Below are 16,881 nucleotides of genomic sequence, written 5' to 3'. Positions count from 1 at the left end.
ACTGGGGTAGCACTGGCTGTTTCTTTCTCCGCCTGCCCAACTGAACCGTCCCTCTTGAAGGGGGGGACATTGCTGCCACCTCAGCTGCCATTGGACCTCAGGTGCGGCTCCTTATACTCTCAAGTTGAGTTAAATTCCTTGGCACATTTTCATCTTTGGTCCACATAAAACTCCTCTCTTGTTTTATTTATTCTCTTTTAGCTCTGTATCTCTCTCTCATTCCCTTCCTCTGCACAGGATACATGCAAATGGATCTTCCCCCCACCCGCCCCCGCCACTGTATACGTGCTTGCAAAATGGCTACTGTCTTTACGTGGTTTTTAATGTACGCAAATGGTAATGTTTTGGTTCTTGCAAAATGCCTACTGTCTTTATGTGGTTTTTAATGTACGCAAATGGTAATGTTTTGGTTCTCATGTTGTTTCTTTTTAAACTCAGCATTGTTTACTCATCCACGTTGCTATGTGTGCATTTCATCTCTTCTAGTTGCGGTATAACTCTCCACGCAGCGAACCATGCCCACTTTTCTTTCCATTCTCCCCGTGGTGGGCACCTAGGTTGCCTCCAACAGCCCTTGCCCCGCCCCTCCACAGACAGAACTCTGCAGTGAACATCGTGAGATGCATGCCTATGGGTCTGCGTCAATTTCGTTCGCATCTACACCTGGAAATGAAATTGCAGGTTGTAGGCGAGGTGGACTATTGACTAAAGTACCTCCACAGGGGCCTCTCCAGTCTACCCTGACCAACATCCCCACATTTCCATCCAACACAACCACTCGACTTTATACAGCTAAGTTTGACCTGTCTATAGATTGCGTTAGTTCTCTGCTGCTGTGTAACAAGTTACCATAAATTTAGTGGCTTAAAATAACATACATCTTTAAAATATTTATTTATTTTTGGCCTCTTCGGGCCTTTGCTGCTGTGAAGCTTTGGGCTTTCTCTAGCTGCGGTGAGCGGGGGCTACTCTTCGTTGTGGTGCGTGGGCTTCTCATTGCGGTGGCTTCTCTTGTTGCGGAGCACGGGCTCTAGGCACACAGGCTTCAGTAGTTGTGGCACGTGGGCTCAGTAGCTGTGGCGCACAGGCTTAGTTGCTCCACGGCATGTGGGATCTTTCCGGACCAGGGCTCAAACCCGTGTCCCCTGCATTGGCAGGCGGATTCCTAACCACTGCGCCACCAGGGAAGTCCCCACACTGATTCTTTAATCCACCAACTGAGTATCCACCTTGTATGGGATAACATCATTTTTCTCTATAAAGTGAGTCAGAGTTTTCCCAGTAAGAACAACAACTCTTTCCCCACTGGCTTGTGATGAACCTCTTAGCACATACTAAGCTCCCCTATAACCAGAGATCCAACTCTGAACTCTCCATGCTGTCCCAGCAGGTTGTCTATTCTTTCATTAACGCCACATGGGTTTTTCGTTTGTTTGTTTTTAAAACAACGTCATTGTAGTATACCTGAGTATCTATGGGAGTGCGTTTCCTGCCCACCCCCATTTCACTTAGACATCTATAGACCTTTATTTCTCCTCACAGATTTCAGAGTAAGTTTACATAGCTGGAATTGTTATTGAGATTACAGTGAAGTTTAGGTTAATTGAGGGAGAACTGACATCATCATATATGGGGCCACCCTCCCAAGAGTGTGAGATGACTACTTGGGGAGCGTCTACACCCCCAATTTGTCCCCATCCAGCAATTAGCAGGAACTAGATAGTTTGATAAATCAATGCTAGGGAGGAAATCTCCAAGGGGGAAGGAAGAGAGGGCCTGGAATGTTCCTCAGCACCAACTCCCTCTCTTCAGCCAAGTCAGGCAACAGGGAGGACACATCCTGCTGAGCCCTAGAGAGAGGGGCCAGAGCCCCTCTGCCCAGATGAATGCCAGCCTAAGTCCTCTTTTCCAGATGACGTACAGAAGGAAAGCCCATCTAATTCAGGGAACACTGGCCCCCAACCACAGGGCGGGCCTCTGTCCTTCTGGGCCCAGGGACCCAGTTGTGTGTGTCAGGACATTCTGGGTGATTCGGCCTGGCCTGAGCCCAGGGTGGGGCTCCTGAGGTCCAGTTCAGGTAGGGCCAAGCCCCAGTGAGTTTCTGTGTTTCCCCCGAGGTCTGGTCAGCCAGTCAGTCTGCACAGCAGCCGGCCAGCAGGTCTTGCTGCATGGCAGCTCCATGCTTTCTGCGCACTGTTTGATGAGCACACTGAATTCTCAGTATCCCAACCAAGATGCAGGTCTGAGAGATGTGCTTCTTTTTAAATGTCCAAATTGCAGCAAACAACACAAACAAAACACATTTCTTCCAAAGAAGCAACAGGACTGAGGACAGAAACTCTGCTAGATGACAGACCTGGTCTCTGCCATCACAATCCGTGCAACTTTCAAGTGTGAAGCATCTGTCTAGGGCTACTTCTGAGCGTTAGGTCTCCCTAAGAAGGAATGGTGGGGGCCTACTGGCAGCTGTGAAACTCAGCTGCCTACACAGATGGCGTTCCCAGAACAAAGGGGCCTCAGGTCAATGCAAGTCTGTACTCTTAGGAGGCAACTTACTGCTAATTACAGGTGGTCTTGGGTTTTTCGGTTTTGTTTTTGGTTTTTTTTCAGATTCTGAAGCTGAAGTGTACCCTGATACAAAAGAAGAGTAGGGCTTCCCTGGTGGCGCAGTGGTTGAGAGTCTGCCTGCCGATGCAGGGGACACGAGTTCATGCCCCGGTCCGGGAAGATCCCACATACTGCAGAGCGGCTGGGCCCGTGAGCCATGGCTGCTGAGCCTGCGCGTCTAGAGCCTGTGCTCCGCAACCGGAGAGGCCACAACAGTGAGAGGCCCGCGTACCACCAAAAAAAAAATAAAATAAAATAAAATAAAATAAAATAAAATAAAAAAAAAAGAAGAGTAAGATGGGGGACAAAATGGATTCTGAAAATGCTAAAAGGACACTGCAACCTGGGTTAAAGTGAACGGACAGAAACACATAGCCTACGTAGAGAGACACAAAACGGCACAAAGAAGGTAGAGGGATGGCCACACCCTGGAGGAGAAGGGTGAGGGCAGTCAGATCAGGGCTGTCGAGTCAGAGAGCAGGTGGGGGTGTGAACCCAGCCAGGCTCCGATGTGACTTTGCTCAGTGTCACAGTGTTCTGAAACTGTGGGATCCTCTGGCTGTCACTACATGGAGGGCAGTGTAAGAACAACGCACAATCATCCCCTCCTTCATTTATTCTGTACACCTTGCCTACTACTTGCTGGTCCCCTGCTGTGTCCTGGGAACAGTCAAAACATGAACGAACCTATACAGTCCTCGTTCACCTGAAGTTAGGGCGGAGACAGGGTATTAATCAAATAACCACACGAATAAGCACACTGGCCACAGGGCCAGCTGAAACTCGGGCACCTCATTGACTGCAGTAAGTTCCTGACCGTGGTCTAGGGTTCTAATCAACAAAGGAAATGACACAGAGGAGCCCTGACTTGTTTTTCACGAACCAAAACTGGCTTCTGGTGATCTCTTTTCGAGGTGTCCCCAGCTCGGGATTTTTAGAGAGCCTACACTCCAACTTGGCAGCACGTATACCCTGGGAACCTCTTTCATTAGAACCTGGCGGCACGTGTACCCTGGGAACCTCTTTCATTAGAACGTGGCGGCCCACGCGTCCTTATCCTTCGGGTACCCTGGGTCTCGCACACGACTGCAGGGGTGCCCACGCACCTGCGGGGGGTCCAGATGGGAAGGCGAGCAGCACACTGCTTGGGACTCACTGAGGCGCCACGGCCAGTCACGCAGCCCCCCAACCCCGCCCACACAGGCAGCCCCGCCTGTCCGCAGCCAAGGCCGCGTGGCCACGCAGCGTGCGGTGCGGCAGCACGCCAGGGGCGGGGCTTCGGGCCCAGCGCACGTCCCAATTGGCTCTCAGAGCTGCCTTTCAGACGGCGCTCAGAGGCCGTACGCCATCACTTTTCGGCTGCTGCTTTGGCGGGAGTCGGCGGCTGGTGTGAGGTGAGTACCGCTGGGGTCGCTTCAGGACTGGGCCGTCTCGCACCAGGCCCAGGGCCACCCAGGGGCCTTCCCGCTTCAGGCGCCGACTCGGAGGTCCTTTCTGGGGCTTGGCAAGGATTGGACGGAGCGCTGGCCCTGTAGGGCTCGCTGCGCAGGTGAGCCCCACTGTGGCCTGAGGGGCAGCCCCTCAGAGAGCCGTGCTGTGCGTGGTCCTCGGCCTCTCGTCACTCTGGACCCAGGGCCCGTGCGGCAGACGCCCTTTCTTCTGTCTTCCGCAGCTCAGGGAATGCTCGCCGTGGGTCTTGTGAGGGCCTCGAGTTCTGAGTTCCCCCTGCCCCCGGGTGCGGGCCGAGGGGTGAAGAGGTCATGTTAAAGCCGTGGTTCTTTGTAGGGAACAGACATCACAGACAGGGGAAAGGGTTTGGATGTGATTCTTTGGTCAAGCTCAGATGCGCACAGGGGCCGGGCGTCAGGTGTGATTGACGCGGCGGCACACGGGAGGGCAAGGGCTGGCGGGGCCAAAGGGACATGGGGACAGTGGCGCTGGGCTCGGGACAGCGGAGGCCCTGTGGGGTGCATGCCAGAGACGTCAGGTCACAGGGGTATTTTAACAACAGCCGCTGGAGACCCTGGTTTTGTTTTGTTTTGTTTTTGTTTTTTTAAATAAGCTCTCTAGTTTTGAACATTGAGGTTAATTCGTCGCGTTTTAGAATATTGCAGGGCCAAAGAAAATACATCTGTGAATTGCATTTGGCCCTCAGGCAGCCAGTGTGCCGCCTCTGCTGTAGATGTCCTGCGGGGAGGGGCGTCCAGGCAAGAGCTACAGACTGATAGAGAGATCCCCATTTGGGGGGCGGCTTGGGTGCTAGAAAGATCTATCCCAGAACTGACCTCTGGATTATGTGAGCTGAGTAGTTGACTTGGTTGGCGACGGGGAGTTACCCCTTGCCTTGTCTTTTAGGGTTAGCATGGACCTAGTGGGGTTAGGTTTGAGAGTAGGGGTGTTCTGAGGCTGGGGAGCAGACATCCTCCTTGCAAAGCAGGCAGGACTCCTCAGATTGCAGCTTGGGCTTGGGAACTCCCAAGTGTCTGTGACTGGGGCTGTGAGAACATTTTCAAAGGAGGAAGTGCATTTGGGATGAGGCTACCAGAGCCGTGCACTGGGGAATTGTGATCCTGGTACTGCTTTGGCCTCATGGTTCTAAACTGCTAACTGGGGAGAGGAGAAGAGACCCAGAGGAACTCTGGGAGAGGAAGTTACAGTCAGTCATGTAGCATTTCCTGGGTCCTTCCTCTGGGCAGGGCAAGCTGCTGGGCATACAGAGATGAGTCAGTTGCAGCTCTTGCCCTCAGGATACTTTCAGATGATGTGGGGAAATGAAGTCTCAGCCCTGGAGAAGGCTTCTTGCCCGACAAGCTTGGGCTGGGGGAACCAAGGAAGAGAGGAAAAACCTAGAAGGTGATGCAGAGGCATCACGGACTTAGAGCCGTGGGCAGAATTTGGGGAAGTGGTAGGGAAGGGAGAAGGCACTCCTGGGTAGGTATGTGCGCGCTGTAGTGGGGTTAGGGATAACGTAAATAACTGAATCAGCCTACCCATCAGGGATGTGGTGAGAGATCAGGGTAGAAGGGTTTTTAGGGCCCAGTTTCTGGGCTGGGAGGGGTTCAGTGCTGTCTTATGGAAGATAGATGTTATATTGTGGTAGGAAGGAGGGGGCTGAGGAGATACCAAGTGGGGTCTTCTATGCAGAGTGCTATGTAAGAGGGTACCAGTTGTGGAAAAGTCTGTCTTATCTCCAGCCAGAAGACCATTCCTTGGGAACAGGTCCGTGTGGCATCGCTCTGTGTTCTGACCCCCCCACCTGTCCCCCATCTAGTACCCTCGGCCCACATTGCTGTAATGATTAAGTGGATAAAGGGCTGTCTTCTGGTGCCGAGGGGAAGACCATCTGAGCAGGACCTGGTGGTCTCGTGACAATGGTCCTGTTCCTCTCTGGCAGTCTCACGCCTCCTTCCTGCCAGTGCAGCCTTGTTCCTTCCCTGTGCACAGAAAGGGTCTGAGTCTCTAGTACAGGCCCATCTGTGCCGTGAGATGGCAGGGTGGGTGTGGATGGTGAGACAAACCATCTCCTTCACGTTAGCCTGAGGGAGCCCTGATCTGAACACTCTGAGACCTTTTGAGGATAGCTGGCTCCTTGGTGGGATCAGTCGGGTGTTGCGGGGAAAGCCTTGATCTGAGCCAGCCCCCAGATTCCAGCCGTGGTTCTCACCACTGCCGGCCTGGGTGTTGTCTGTCTGTCCTGGGGTGGGGGGATGGGGCTCACTCCAGGAACCCCTGGTTGTGGCCCAGATTCCAGTACCTCCTCCATCCTTCTTCCTCTCCCCAGGTCAGGTTCCTCTGGAGAGAGAGGGAGGCAGAGGTGGCTGGTTCCCAGATGTTATAGACCCCGTGGACGCCATGTTGGAAGCCAGACTCCAAACCCAGCAGAGAAGCAGCCAGAATGGTCGGGAGGTAGTGTAGCCTTTCCCATTCCCAGAACACCCCCTGCCCTCCCACCTCCCGTCCTGTGCCCCTCACTCCTGGAGCCTCCCTCCCTCTGCCAAGGACTTTGAGTCCTCTCATCTCTGCCTGTGGCCCTTTTCCAGACCAGCCTGTGGTCCTCAGGTTTTGGGATGAAGCTGGAGGCTGTCATCCCATTCTTGGGGAGATACCGCCCCTTTGTGGGTCGCTGCTGCCAGATCTGCACCCCCAAGAGCTGGGTGAGTGATGGTAGCGCCAGGCCCTACCTTGCGAAGCTTGGTTCTGGGAGCCATGGCTCCCACGGCCTTGGGAGGCGGCTTCCTTTATGTCTCCCAACCTCAGCCCTCCCCTGCACCTGCCTCTGCTGTCTTTCATGGAATGGGTGCACTAGGATTGGCTGGTTGTTGGTCTGGGGCTGGCTCCTGGCTCCCAGGCCTGGGAGAGTCGGGTGGGGAAGTGTACAGGGGCCTGAGAGGAGGTGTGGAGCATGGCCAGAGGGCTGGGGTCTGACTGTGCCCGCGTGAGTCCTGTTGTTCAGTTGTAGGGACACTGCCCACTCAGAGCCCGTGAGCGCTCAGCACGTGCTTGCAGAGCTGTGTGTGTCCGTGCCACGTGCTGGTGCTGATGGGACCCAGGGTTCTGGTGGGGATTGAGGCTACACGTTCTCTGCTGTTGATGAGAGAACTTCTCAGAGACTTTACTATGCTATTCTCCAAGAGGGTGATCCTACGGAGGATGCGGCTCTTCCATTTTGACCATGGAACCCTCTTTCCTAAGTGAGCTTCAGGACCTGGGGTCAAACATCTTTTGGGAACTGCTGAGCTATAATCCTGTCTCCCGGTAAACTCTATGGTCCATCAGGCAAAGACCACAGAAGACAGAGCAGGGGCTTTCCTTTGCCGGTTTGCAAAGGCCCCCCAAGGACATGCTGTCCCTGCCCTTCTTGGGCAGGAGTCCCTCTTCCACAGAAGCATAACGGATCTGGGCTTCTGCAACGTGATCCTGGTGAAGGAGGAGAATACCAGGTAGTCAGAGCTGGGGGTGGGGCAGGGCCCTTGGGTGCAGGGCTGCTGGGGCCCTGCTTTGTGGCATCATGTTCTTCCTTCCTCTGCTCCAAACCCACAGGCTTGGAGCTTTCCTGCAGTTCCTTCTGTGAGCTTTCAGGCCCTGAGCCTGCACCCTGCTCACTGGGGGGAGGGGGAGGAACAGGCCACAGGTGGGCAGGCGCCTCCTCTTCCTGCTCCATGATAAGCCAGGCTCGGTCGTTCCCAGTCCATGGGGCTAGGGTGACCCCTTCCTGATGGAATGCCCTCTCTGGGCCCTAGTCAGGGGTGGGCCCGCTGAGAGATCTACCCCCTGCTTGGGGGCTGTGCCCAGGTTTCGGGGCTGGCTGGTTCGGAGGCTCTGCTATTTCTTGTGGTCACTGGAGCAGCACATACCCCCCTGCCAGGATGCCCCACAGAAGGTCGTGGAAAGCACTGGGTAAGGAGGCAGGGACTGGGGTCTGGCTGGTACTTCTGGGATCCTTGAAGGGGTGACAAAGGCTGTAGGCAGGGCTGATTGAAAGGGCTGGTTTCTAGAGTGTTAGCTTGGTCTGGGGCCCTTCCTTAAAGATGGAGGGTGAAGACTGGAGGCTGTGCCCTAGGGCTTCTGTGGGGCTGAGGGAAGTGAACTTAGGCCTGCTCCAGCCTGACACCACTGCCTCCCACACCACAGCGTTCAGAATGTCATCCCAGGGAGGGCCCCAGGAGGGGCTGGGGAAGGCCAGGTACCCAGCCACGTGAAGAGAGAGGTACAGCGCATCTTGGGCCACATCCAGGCTCCACCCCGCCCCTTCCTGCTCAGGTAACTCTGTACTGAAGGGTGTTTTGGGCTGGGGCCTCTGCCCTTTGGGAGAGAGCATTGGCTGGGCTTGGGTAAAGACTAGACTCCCCTCCTGGGGAGCTGGGTGTTACGTTTACCAGTCTGAGTAAGCCCCTGATCTGGACACTGAGAGACCTTTTGAAGACAGCTGCCTTCTCAGTGGGACCAGTTGGATAAGGGGGAGGGGCTTTGATCTGAGCCAGCCCCCGGGTTCCAGCCCACGTTCTCACCACTGCTGGCCTGGTGGTGTGTATCTGTCCTGGGGGTTGGGGCTTGGGGGTCACCCCGGAACCCCTGGTTGAGACCTAGACTCCAGTACCTCCTCTATCCTTCCACCTTTCCCCAGGTCAGGTTCCTGTGGAGAGAGACAGGAGGTGGCTGGTTCCTCCATCTTATAGGCCCTCCTCTTCCCCCCCACATTCATCCCTCACTACCTGCTCCCTCCTGACCTGTCCTGCACAGGTCTGAGCTCCTCTTAGATGCAGGACACTCTTCTGGGGAAATGGAGGGATGCACAGGTTAGAGTGAGGAGAGGTACATACGCCTGCACGAAGGACAGGACAAGGGCTGGGACTGAATACCTGGAGGGGAGGAAGGGGCTTGTGAGCCAGGGACAAAAGGGGGAAGGGAGCCAGCCTTGGGGAGGTGAGGACGTGAGGGGACAGTCCTACCAGAGGGAAGAGCGTGAGCTGTGGCTGCAGGAAAGGGCCAGGCTTGCTCAAGTAGCTGATGTGGTCGGAAGCTGGCAAGTGAGGGAGAGAGCCGTTGGAGACAAAACTGAGAGGTAGAAGGGGCCAGGTATGCGGGGCCATACAAGAAGTTTGGATTTGACTTCCAAGTGCGGTGAAGACCAATGGAAAGGTCATAAGCAGAAAGTGACAACAAGATTAACTGAGGTCAGGAGTAGAGAGCAGATCATCTGGGGAGGCTGTTTTGTTAGTCCAGGTGGGACGTAATGATGGGGGATGGGCGTGACAGTAGAATTTAGGAAGACGGATGGAGAGACCAATATGCAATTATCAGGACTCACTGATGGATTGGAGGGTTGCAGTGGGAGCAGTGAGGGGGAAGGGGGAGCTGCAGGAGAGCTGGGTTTCTGGCTGAGCACCTGGTGGTGTGGTTGGAGGGGAGGGGGCAGGCGTGGGGAGGAGCGAGTTTGGCCCACAAAAGGTGTTCTGGACATAAAGCGCTTCTGACACCTGACATGCTGGTGGAGGCACTGAGGCAGCTGCTTATATATATATATATATATATATGAGTCTGGAGCTCAGAAGAGACGTTGGGGCCAGGAACATGTATTTGCAGAGCTTTAGCACACAGATGGTGCTTCAAGCCGGGGGATGCGTGAGTCATTGAGGGAAAGAGGGCACGGGGCTGCACGTGTCAGGCTCGGCTGTGTTGAAAGTGCTAAGAGGTCAACTGAGCAAGGACAGGAAGTAGAGGTTGTTGGTGACCTACGACCAGCCCTCCATGTGACAATTCTTTGGCTTTTTCGAGACTTCCAGTCCCTTGACCTGAGCACCTTTACACCAGCCATCAGCCCCCGTTTCCATCTTTCCTGCCCTCCAGGCCTAGCTTTGATTCCAGGGCTCCTTGTGAGGAAAGTGCCCTTGTGAAGGAGTCACTGGGCACAACCTGGCTGTGTTTGAACTCAGCTACCTGCCTTCTCTGCACCTAAGCAGAAACACACACTGGGTGGACCTGTTTCCTTTATAAGTGTGATTCTCAGAGGGGCACACTGCACCCTCCAAGGCTCCAATCTAGACTGCTCCTTCTCTAACTTACCCACTGTTGACCACCCGCCTCATGCTTCGTGGAGAAATAGAAGCCATCAGATGAGGACATGCTGTGTGTCCCGCACACCTCCACGCTGCCTGCGCCTACGCTTCTGTCCCCATCTAAAGCCAGTGCCCCACATCGGGCCGCTGGACAACCCCTCCCCAGAGATTTTGCCCCTTCAGTTATCCCCTTTCCTTCTTGTATCACTAACTCCTCCCTTTTTAGTGCACTCTTCCCGGCAGTTTGCAGAGACAAGGCCGGGTTGTGCCTGGAGAGAGTCTTGGTTCTCTGGTCACCTTTGGGGTAAATGGAGGCGGGGATGCTCGGAGGCTGACGTGAGGCAGGTGCACCGTGAGGGCGTCTTGGGAGACGGCAGCACCTTGCCGGCGCAGGCTCTGCTGTCGGGCCCGCCTGCTAGTCCCAGCACCCGCAGCTCTTGGCTTTCTCGCTTATCCAGCAGCTTCTGTGCCCTCTCTGAACCTCACTTTCCTCTTCTGTAAAGTGGGGACAGCAGTAGTGCCCACCGTAGAGGAGTTCTGGCCGGCCCTCTGGGCTGCCGTGGGCCGCCTCGTGGGCTGCGCCCTGCCATGTCTCAGACTGGGCGCTGCTCTCCAGGCTGTTCAGCTGGGCCCTGCTGCGGATCCTGAACTGCCTCTTCCTGAACGTACAGCTGCACAAGGGCCAGATGAAGATGGTCCACCAGGCCGCCCAGGCAGTAAGGCCCACCCTCCACTGGGACGGGGACGGGATGGCGGGGACCGAGGAGCAGGGGCAGGCCAGGCCCTGAGTCGGGAGCGGCCCCACCGGCTGGTGGGAAAAACCCAGTGCTCTTCGGTGACCTCCTCGTTGTGTCTCACGGTCCTGCTCCCACGAGGCTTCCTCTGACGGCTTTTCATCCTGGTCTTAACAACCATTACGTCAGTGCATTACCTTAAAAGCTGTTGACAGAGCTCCTCTGCTTTGGGGAGATGTGCTCAGAGGAAGAACTGCTCAGCTGAACCCTCCCTCCCCCGCTCCCTCCCTGCGGGGCTGCCCTGGGCCTGTAGGCACTAGGTTTTGGCTCCCTGCATCTTCAGGGTGGGGGGTGGATTGGCACTTCCCTTTGGCTCTCCCTGGAGCAGGGCTCGCCGCTCGTCCTCCTCTCTACCCACAAGTCGCTCCTGGATGGGATCCTACTGCCCTTTGTGCTGCTCTCCCAGGGCCTGGGCGTGCTCCGTGTGGCTTGGGATCCCCGCACCTGTTCCCCCATCCTCAGGTAAAAGTCTTGTGCCCTTAGACATACAAGGGAGAGGTCCCCAGGCCGGGACGGGGGTGTGGGGATGTCAGGCAGTATTCTGGCTGCAGCTCCCTGGAGGCCCTCTTCCTGGCCCCTCTGCTCTCAACTTTGTGCCACTCCAGCCTGTGGGGCTCAGATGGAGGGTCAGCTGTGGGCTCTAGGACCATGCCTGGCCTCAGAGTGTTCAGGCAGGACCCAGGCTGGCCCTGTGTGGACCAAGGCTCTCACTGGCCTCCTGCTTGGTCCCATCTCCTCAGCGCCTTCCCTCATCTGCCCTGTGCCCCACAGAGCTCTGCTGAAGAAACTTGGGGGACTTTTCCTGCCCCCAGAGGCCAACCTCTGCCTGGACAGCTCTGAGGGGGTCCTTGCAAGGGCTGTAGTCCGTGCGGTGAGTGCTGTGCCCAGTGGTTGTTTATGGGGTTAGGCCAGGTTACGGGGGCCTGTTGCTGTTCTGGCTTTGACACCTGCCTCCCCCCACCTACTTCCAGGCTGTGGAGCAGCTGCTGGTCAGCAGGCAGCCCCTGCTCATCTTCCTGGAGGAGCTGCCTGGGGCTCAGGGGCCTCGGCTGTCAGCCCTGGGTCAGACCTGGCTGGGACTGGTGGTGCAGGCGGTCCAGGTGGGCATTGTCCCAGATGCTATGCTGGTGCCAGTGGCCATCACCTACGACCTGGTTCCAGATGCACCCCGTGACACATACCACGTGAGACCCTCCTGCCCTGGGTACCCAAGTGGACACCATCTCCAGAGAGGAGGCACAGTATTGTGTCTGTGGCTGAGTTCCCCTCAGGGCTTGGCTAAGGGGGGAGTGCAAAGGAATTTCAGCCCTACGGTCATTATCCTGTGGCACCTGCTAAGGCCGTTACAGTCATCCTCTCATTTCATACTCAAAAGACCTTGCTAGGGAGGGATTTCTGTTTCACAGGTGATAAAATGAGCTTGGAGAGGTCATGGTCATATAGTAGTTTAGGCCCAAGATCAAGTTGAGCAGAAAGTGTGCCCCAGGAAGGCCGGTTCCCCAAACCCCTTTCTCCCTGCAGGCCTCGGCCCCACTGGGGCTGTGGACCGGAGCTTTGGCTGTCCTGTGGAGCGTGCGAGGCTGGGGCTGCAGCCGCCGAGCCTGCGTCCGTGTGCATCTGGCCCAGCCCTTCTCCCTGCACGTATGGACCCCATTGGGCAAGGCTGGGAGTACCTGGGGTCTGTCCTAGGGCTTCTGGCGGCCTGGCCCTCAAGGCCACTTCAGGGGTAGCATTACGTACTTCAGATGGGCTGTACGCAGGTTTCCTGGTGGGTCAGGGCAGACCACCTAAGAGCCTTGTCCTGGGCAGGAATATACCATCAGCGCCAGAATCTGCTGGGGCAGCAGGCAGACCCTGGAGCAGCTGCTGCAGCCCATCGTGCTGGGCCAACGGTAAGGGCAGAGGAAGATGAGGGTCTCAGGGGCAAGGCAGGCAGCTCTTAGGCCCTAGCTCGTGAGCTGGCACCCCCTCCTCCCAGAACCACAAACACGTCACCAGCTCCAGCCTCCCCCCACCACATAACTTTGGGTCATCTCAGACCATGCCAGGCACCCCTCCGTGCCTGTAAGTTGAGTGTGGGTTAGGGCACACAGGCCTGGAAGGGACTAGGGTGACACAAGCCACCTCTTTTGGGGATGGGAAACACCCTCACCTTTGAGAAAGCTCTGGGCTCCCCCGTGACTGTTTTTAGGTTTGGTCCCTTCATCTTGTGATCTGTGTCTCCATCCCAGTACCGTCGTCCCTGACGCTGAGAAGGTGCAGGAGTGGACCCCAGTAACCGGGCCCCTGCTGGCCCTTAAGGAAGAGGACCAGCTGTTGGTCAGGAGGCTGAGCCGTCACGTCCTGAACGGTGAGGGGAACCTCGGTCTGGCCTTTGCGGGAGGCTCCTGAACGCTCTCTTCTCAGAGGGGGCCAGTCGTCAGGGCCGTCCTCTCCAGGTGGGTTTCTGCACCTGCCCGCTCTTGCATGGCCCACTTGGGACATGTGAAGAAGAGTGGAACACCTTCCCCTGCCCCTGAGGAGGGGGTCAGTCAGGGAGGACGCGATGGAGCCTCTAAGTGAGGGCACACAGGCGGCCGCCCAGCCCGGCCTCAGGCGCGTCACTTCACTCTCTTGAGGTGACATCAGCTGAACTGAACAATGTATATAAGGGACGTAACACAGTGCCTAGCCCAGAGGGGGCTCTTAACAGCACTGTTATTACCATCTTCTCAAGTGTCCCTTCTGTGGCAGAGACTGGGGGTTGGTGGGTAGTAGACCTGCAAGAGGCAGGGAAGGTCCCTGAGCTCCCAGCCTGGCTCTCAACATGCACTTGGTAAATGCCACTTCTCCACTGGGGAGGGTGGCACCCAAGGACCAAGCCTGCACTCCCCTTCCCAGGGGTGGAGTTGTATGGGGGTGTGTATGTGGCTGCTGTCAGGGAGGTGTGTGCTTGACTGGGAAGGCTTGCCTGGTGGCGGAGGGCCCGGGCTGTCGGGCCTCCGCCCCTGAGCAGCATCCCTGCACCCCTGGCCCTAGCCAGCGTGGCGAGCTCGGCGGTGATGAGCACGGCCATCATGGCAACGCTGCTGCTGTTCAAGCACCGGAAGGTAGGGCACGGTGGGGTGGGGGCCTGGGGGAGGAGGCGTGGCCCTGCCGCTGAGCCCCTCACTGCCCACCCAGGGCGTGTGCCTGTCACAGCTCCTGGGGGAGTTCTCCTGGCTGACAGAGGAGACGCTGCTGCGTGGCTTTGACGTGGGCTTCTCAGGGCAGCTGCAGTGCCTGGTGCAGCACGCGCTGAGCCTGCTGCGGCCACACGTGGCCCTGCTGCGCGTCCAGCAGGGGGACTTGCTGGTGGTTCTGCAGCCCGGCCCAGGCCTCACGCACCTGGCACGCCTGAGCTCCGAGCTGCTGCCCGCCTTCCTGAGCGAGGCCGTGGGTGGTGAGTCCCTAGGGCCTGGGATGGGTGGGATGTGTGTAGGGGTGAGGGGAATGGCCTCCTTCCTCACGTCCGGCCCCTCCTCCCCCAGCCTGTGCCATGCAGGGGCTGCTGGCGGGCAGGGTGCCGCCTGAGGGACCCTGGGAGCTGCAGGGCACCGAGCTGCTGAGCCAGAACCAGCTGTACCACCAGATCCTGCTGCTGATGCACTTGCTGCCGCAGGACCTGCTGCTGCTGCAGGTCAGGCCTCTCCCACCAGCCCAGCTCAGTCCTGGGCCTCCCCTTCTTGGCTGTAGGAGGGGGCCCACGCTTGCCCGAGCCCTGACCCTAAGATGTCCTGCGGCAGTAGGTCTGGTCTCTGTCTCTGGCCAGGCCCCTGCCTGGCTCTCCTGAGGCCACGTGGATGCCTCTTTCTCCCCAGCCCTGCCAGTCTTCCTACTGCTACTGTCAGGAGGTGCTGGACCGCCTCATCCAGTGTGGGCTCCTAGTTGCCAAGGAGGTAGGAGGGGCAGCTGGAGACAAAGCCCCTGCCTGGGGTCCGGCCTCCTTCAGCCTCCCCCCGAGTGACGGCGGCCTGGGCTCCTCCTCTGGCGTGTGTGTGTGGGGTGCGTCTGTGTTGGGGGGTGTGTATGTACAGCCCTTGGCCTAGCAGAGAGAGAGAAGCCTGGTCCCCGCCTCGCCACTCCCCGCCATGGGACTTGTCAGACCGCATCTGCTCTGGGCCCGTGTGTAGCTACAGTGACAGGATTGGACAAATGCACCCGAGGGTTTCTGCATAAGCCCCGCTCTCCACATTTCTTGTCCACAGGGGCTGTGGCCCTCGAGGGTGGGTGCTCACTTCCTCTCACCCCGCAAGTTGGCTCCACAGCTGTGATGGTCTGGTGTGGCCTGGGGCATCCTCCTGGGCTCCCCAGGTCTGCGTGTGCTGGTTTCATCTCCCTGGCTGGCTATGTGCCCGGCCTGGGGGCCTCGGGGCTGAACCTTGGCCAGCCTGACAGGGACCAATGGCTCCCACGGCCCTCAGACCCCAGGCTCCCGGCCAGCCTGCGACACAGGGCGGCGGCGTTTGAGTGCGAAACTGCTGTGGAAACCAAGTGGGGACTTTACCGACAGTGACAGCGACGACTTCGAGGAGGCTGAGGGCCGGTACTTCAGGGTGCGCTGGGAGAAGCCATCAGGGGAGGGGGCCGTCGGGAGGCGGTGGGAGCCGCCCTCACCCTGGCCTGTCCCCCTCCAGCTCAGCCAGCAGTCACGCTGCCCTGACTTCTTCCTCTTCCTCTGCCGCCTGCTCAGCCCGCTGCTCAAGACTTTTGCGCAGGCTGCCACCTTCCTCCACCGGGGCCAGCTGCCGGATACTGGTGAGGCCCGCGCGACCGCGGCCGTCCTGAGGAGAGGCCGAGAGCTCAGGGTGGGAGCCCTGCCTGCGTGGGGCCCCAGGCCTCAGACCTCTCTCCCCCCCAGAGTCGGGCTACGTGGAGCAGCTGTTGCGGTTCTTAGAAGCCACCGCCCAGGAGGAAGGGTTCTTCGGTGAGTCCCGAGCAGCCAGCCCAGGCCCTGGGAGGTGGGGAAGTTTTGCTGGTGGCTGCCTCCCCCTAGTGGGCAGTGGAAGCCCAACTCCAGGAAGGCTGGCTGAGGGGTACAGAGAAGGCCTTTGGGTCCAACTTGAGCCCTATCCTTCGGTTGTCCCATCCTTAGACAAGAGTAGGAGAGGAGCTGGGCCCCAGGGCTCCCTTCCGTAGCCTTCACTTCTCTTTCCTCCAGAGTGTGTGGACCCAAATCTCGCCATCAGTGCCGTCTGGACCTTCAGAGACCTGGGGGTGAGAGGGGCCGGTCTCTCCACCCTCCTGTCCCCCTGCCTCCCACCCCCATACCCTGAAAGAGCTGCTCAGGGCAGCCCAGCTGTACCCACCCTGGGATTTCCCCAGGGTCTCCCACGAGTAGGTGTGGTGACAGTAGATGTTGGAGGAGGTAGGACAGTTTTCCTGCCCCTCTCAGTCTCCCAAACCCCTGGCTCATTCTGCTCCCGGGTGGGGCCCTGGGGGTGTTTTGAGAGGCAGCATTTGCCCTCAAACACTGAGGCTCACGGGGCCACAGGTCTCACTGCAGTTTTCCAGGGGAGGGGCACAGCGCCCGTGGTGAGCGCTCAGAGCCCTTCTCTGTGGCCCAGGTGCTGCAGCAGACGTCCAGCCCCGCAGGCCCCATGCTGCACCTGTCCCCCACCTTCGCCAGCCGGGACAATCAGGAAAAGCTGGAACGGTTCATCCGGCAGTTCATCTGTAGCTAGAACTAGGAGGAGGGGCCGGCGTTGAGACCTCCCAGCCCCAGAGCACAGCTGTGCCCTGGAGCCAGAAGGCTGGCCTGGGAGGAGCTGCAAACCCTCAGCTGCACTGTAACACCTTTGAGGTCTGACTGCCCCTCGCCATCTCTTGCTTTCTGCCTCCTTTGGTGTGATAAACGAGAGGACTGGATGAGTCCTCTTTTCCCAAGCTCAGCAGTGTCTTTCTTT

General features: G+C 57.8%; 1 protein-coding gene across 1 annotated transcript; it reads left to right on the top strand.

The window, feature by feature from the left end:
- The first annotated feature begins 5,354 nt into the window (after positions 1 to 5,354).
- On the top strand, positions 5,355 to 16,806 carry GPAT2 (glycerol-3-phosphate acyltransferase 2, mitochondrial). The gene is made up of 22 exons (XM_081254187.1): positions 5,355 to 5,460; positions 6,389 to 6,513; positions 6,648 to 6,761; positions 7,474 to 7,547; positions 7,900 to 8,004; positions 8,239 to 8,367; positions 10,780 to 10,879; positions 11,286 to 11,419; positions 11,729 to 11,828; positions 11,929 to 12,141; positions 12,479 to 12,598; positions 12,767 to 12,849; positions 13,189 to 13,307; positions 13,976 to 14,046; positions 14,120 to 14,378; positions 14,467 to 14,615; positions 14,797 to 14,874; positions 15,400 to 15,531; positions 15,613 to 15,733; positions 15,837 to 15,902; positions 16,137 to 16,192; positions 16,543 to 16,806. The coding sequence occupies exons 1-22, from the start codon at positions 5,379 to 5,381 to the stop codon at positions 16,657 to 16,659; spliced, it is 2,547 nt and encodes an 848-aa protein (XP_081110313.1). The 5' UTR covers positions 5,355 to 5,378; the 3' UTR covers positions 16,660 to 16,806.
- The last annotated feature ends 75 nt before the right edge of the window (positions 16,807 to 16,881 follow it).

Source organism: Mesoplodon bidens, assembly GCF_964165515.1.
Source record: "Mesoplodon bidens genome assembly, chromosome: 14".
NCBI classification, from domain to species: Eukaryota; Metazoa; Chordata; class Mammalia; order Artiodactyla; family Ziphiidae; genus Mesoplodon; species Mesoplodon bidens.
Note: the sequence above shows the minus strand (reverse complement) of the source record. Positions and strands in the feature narration are given on the sequence as shown.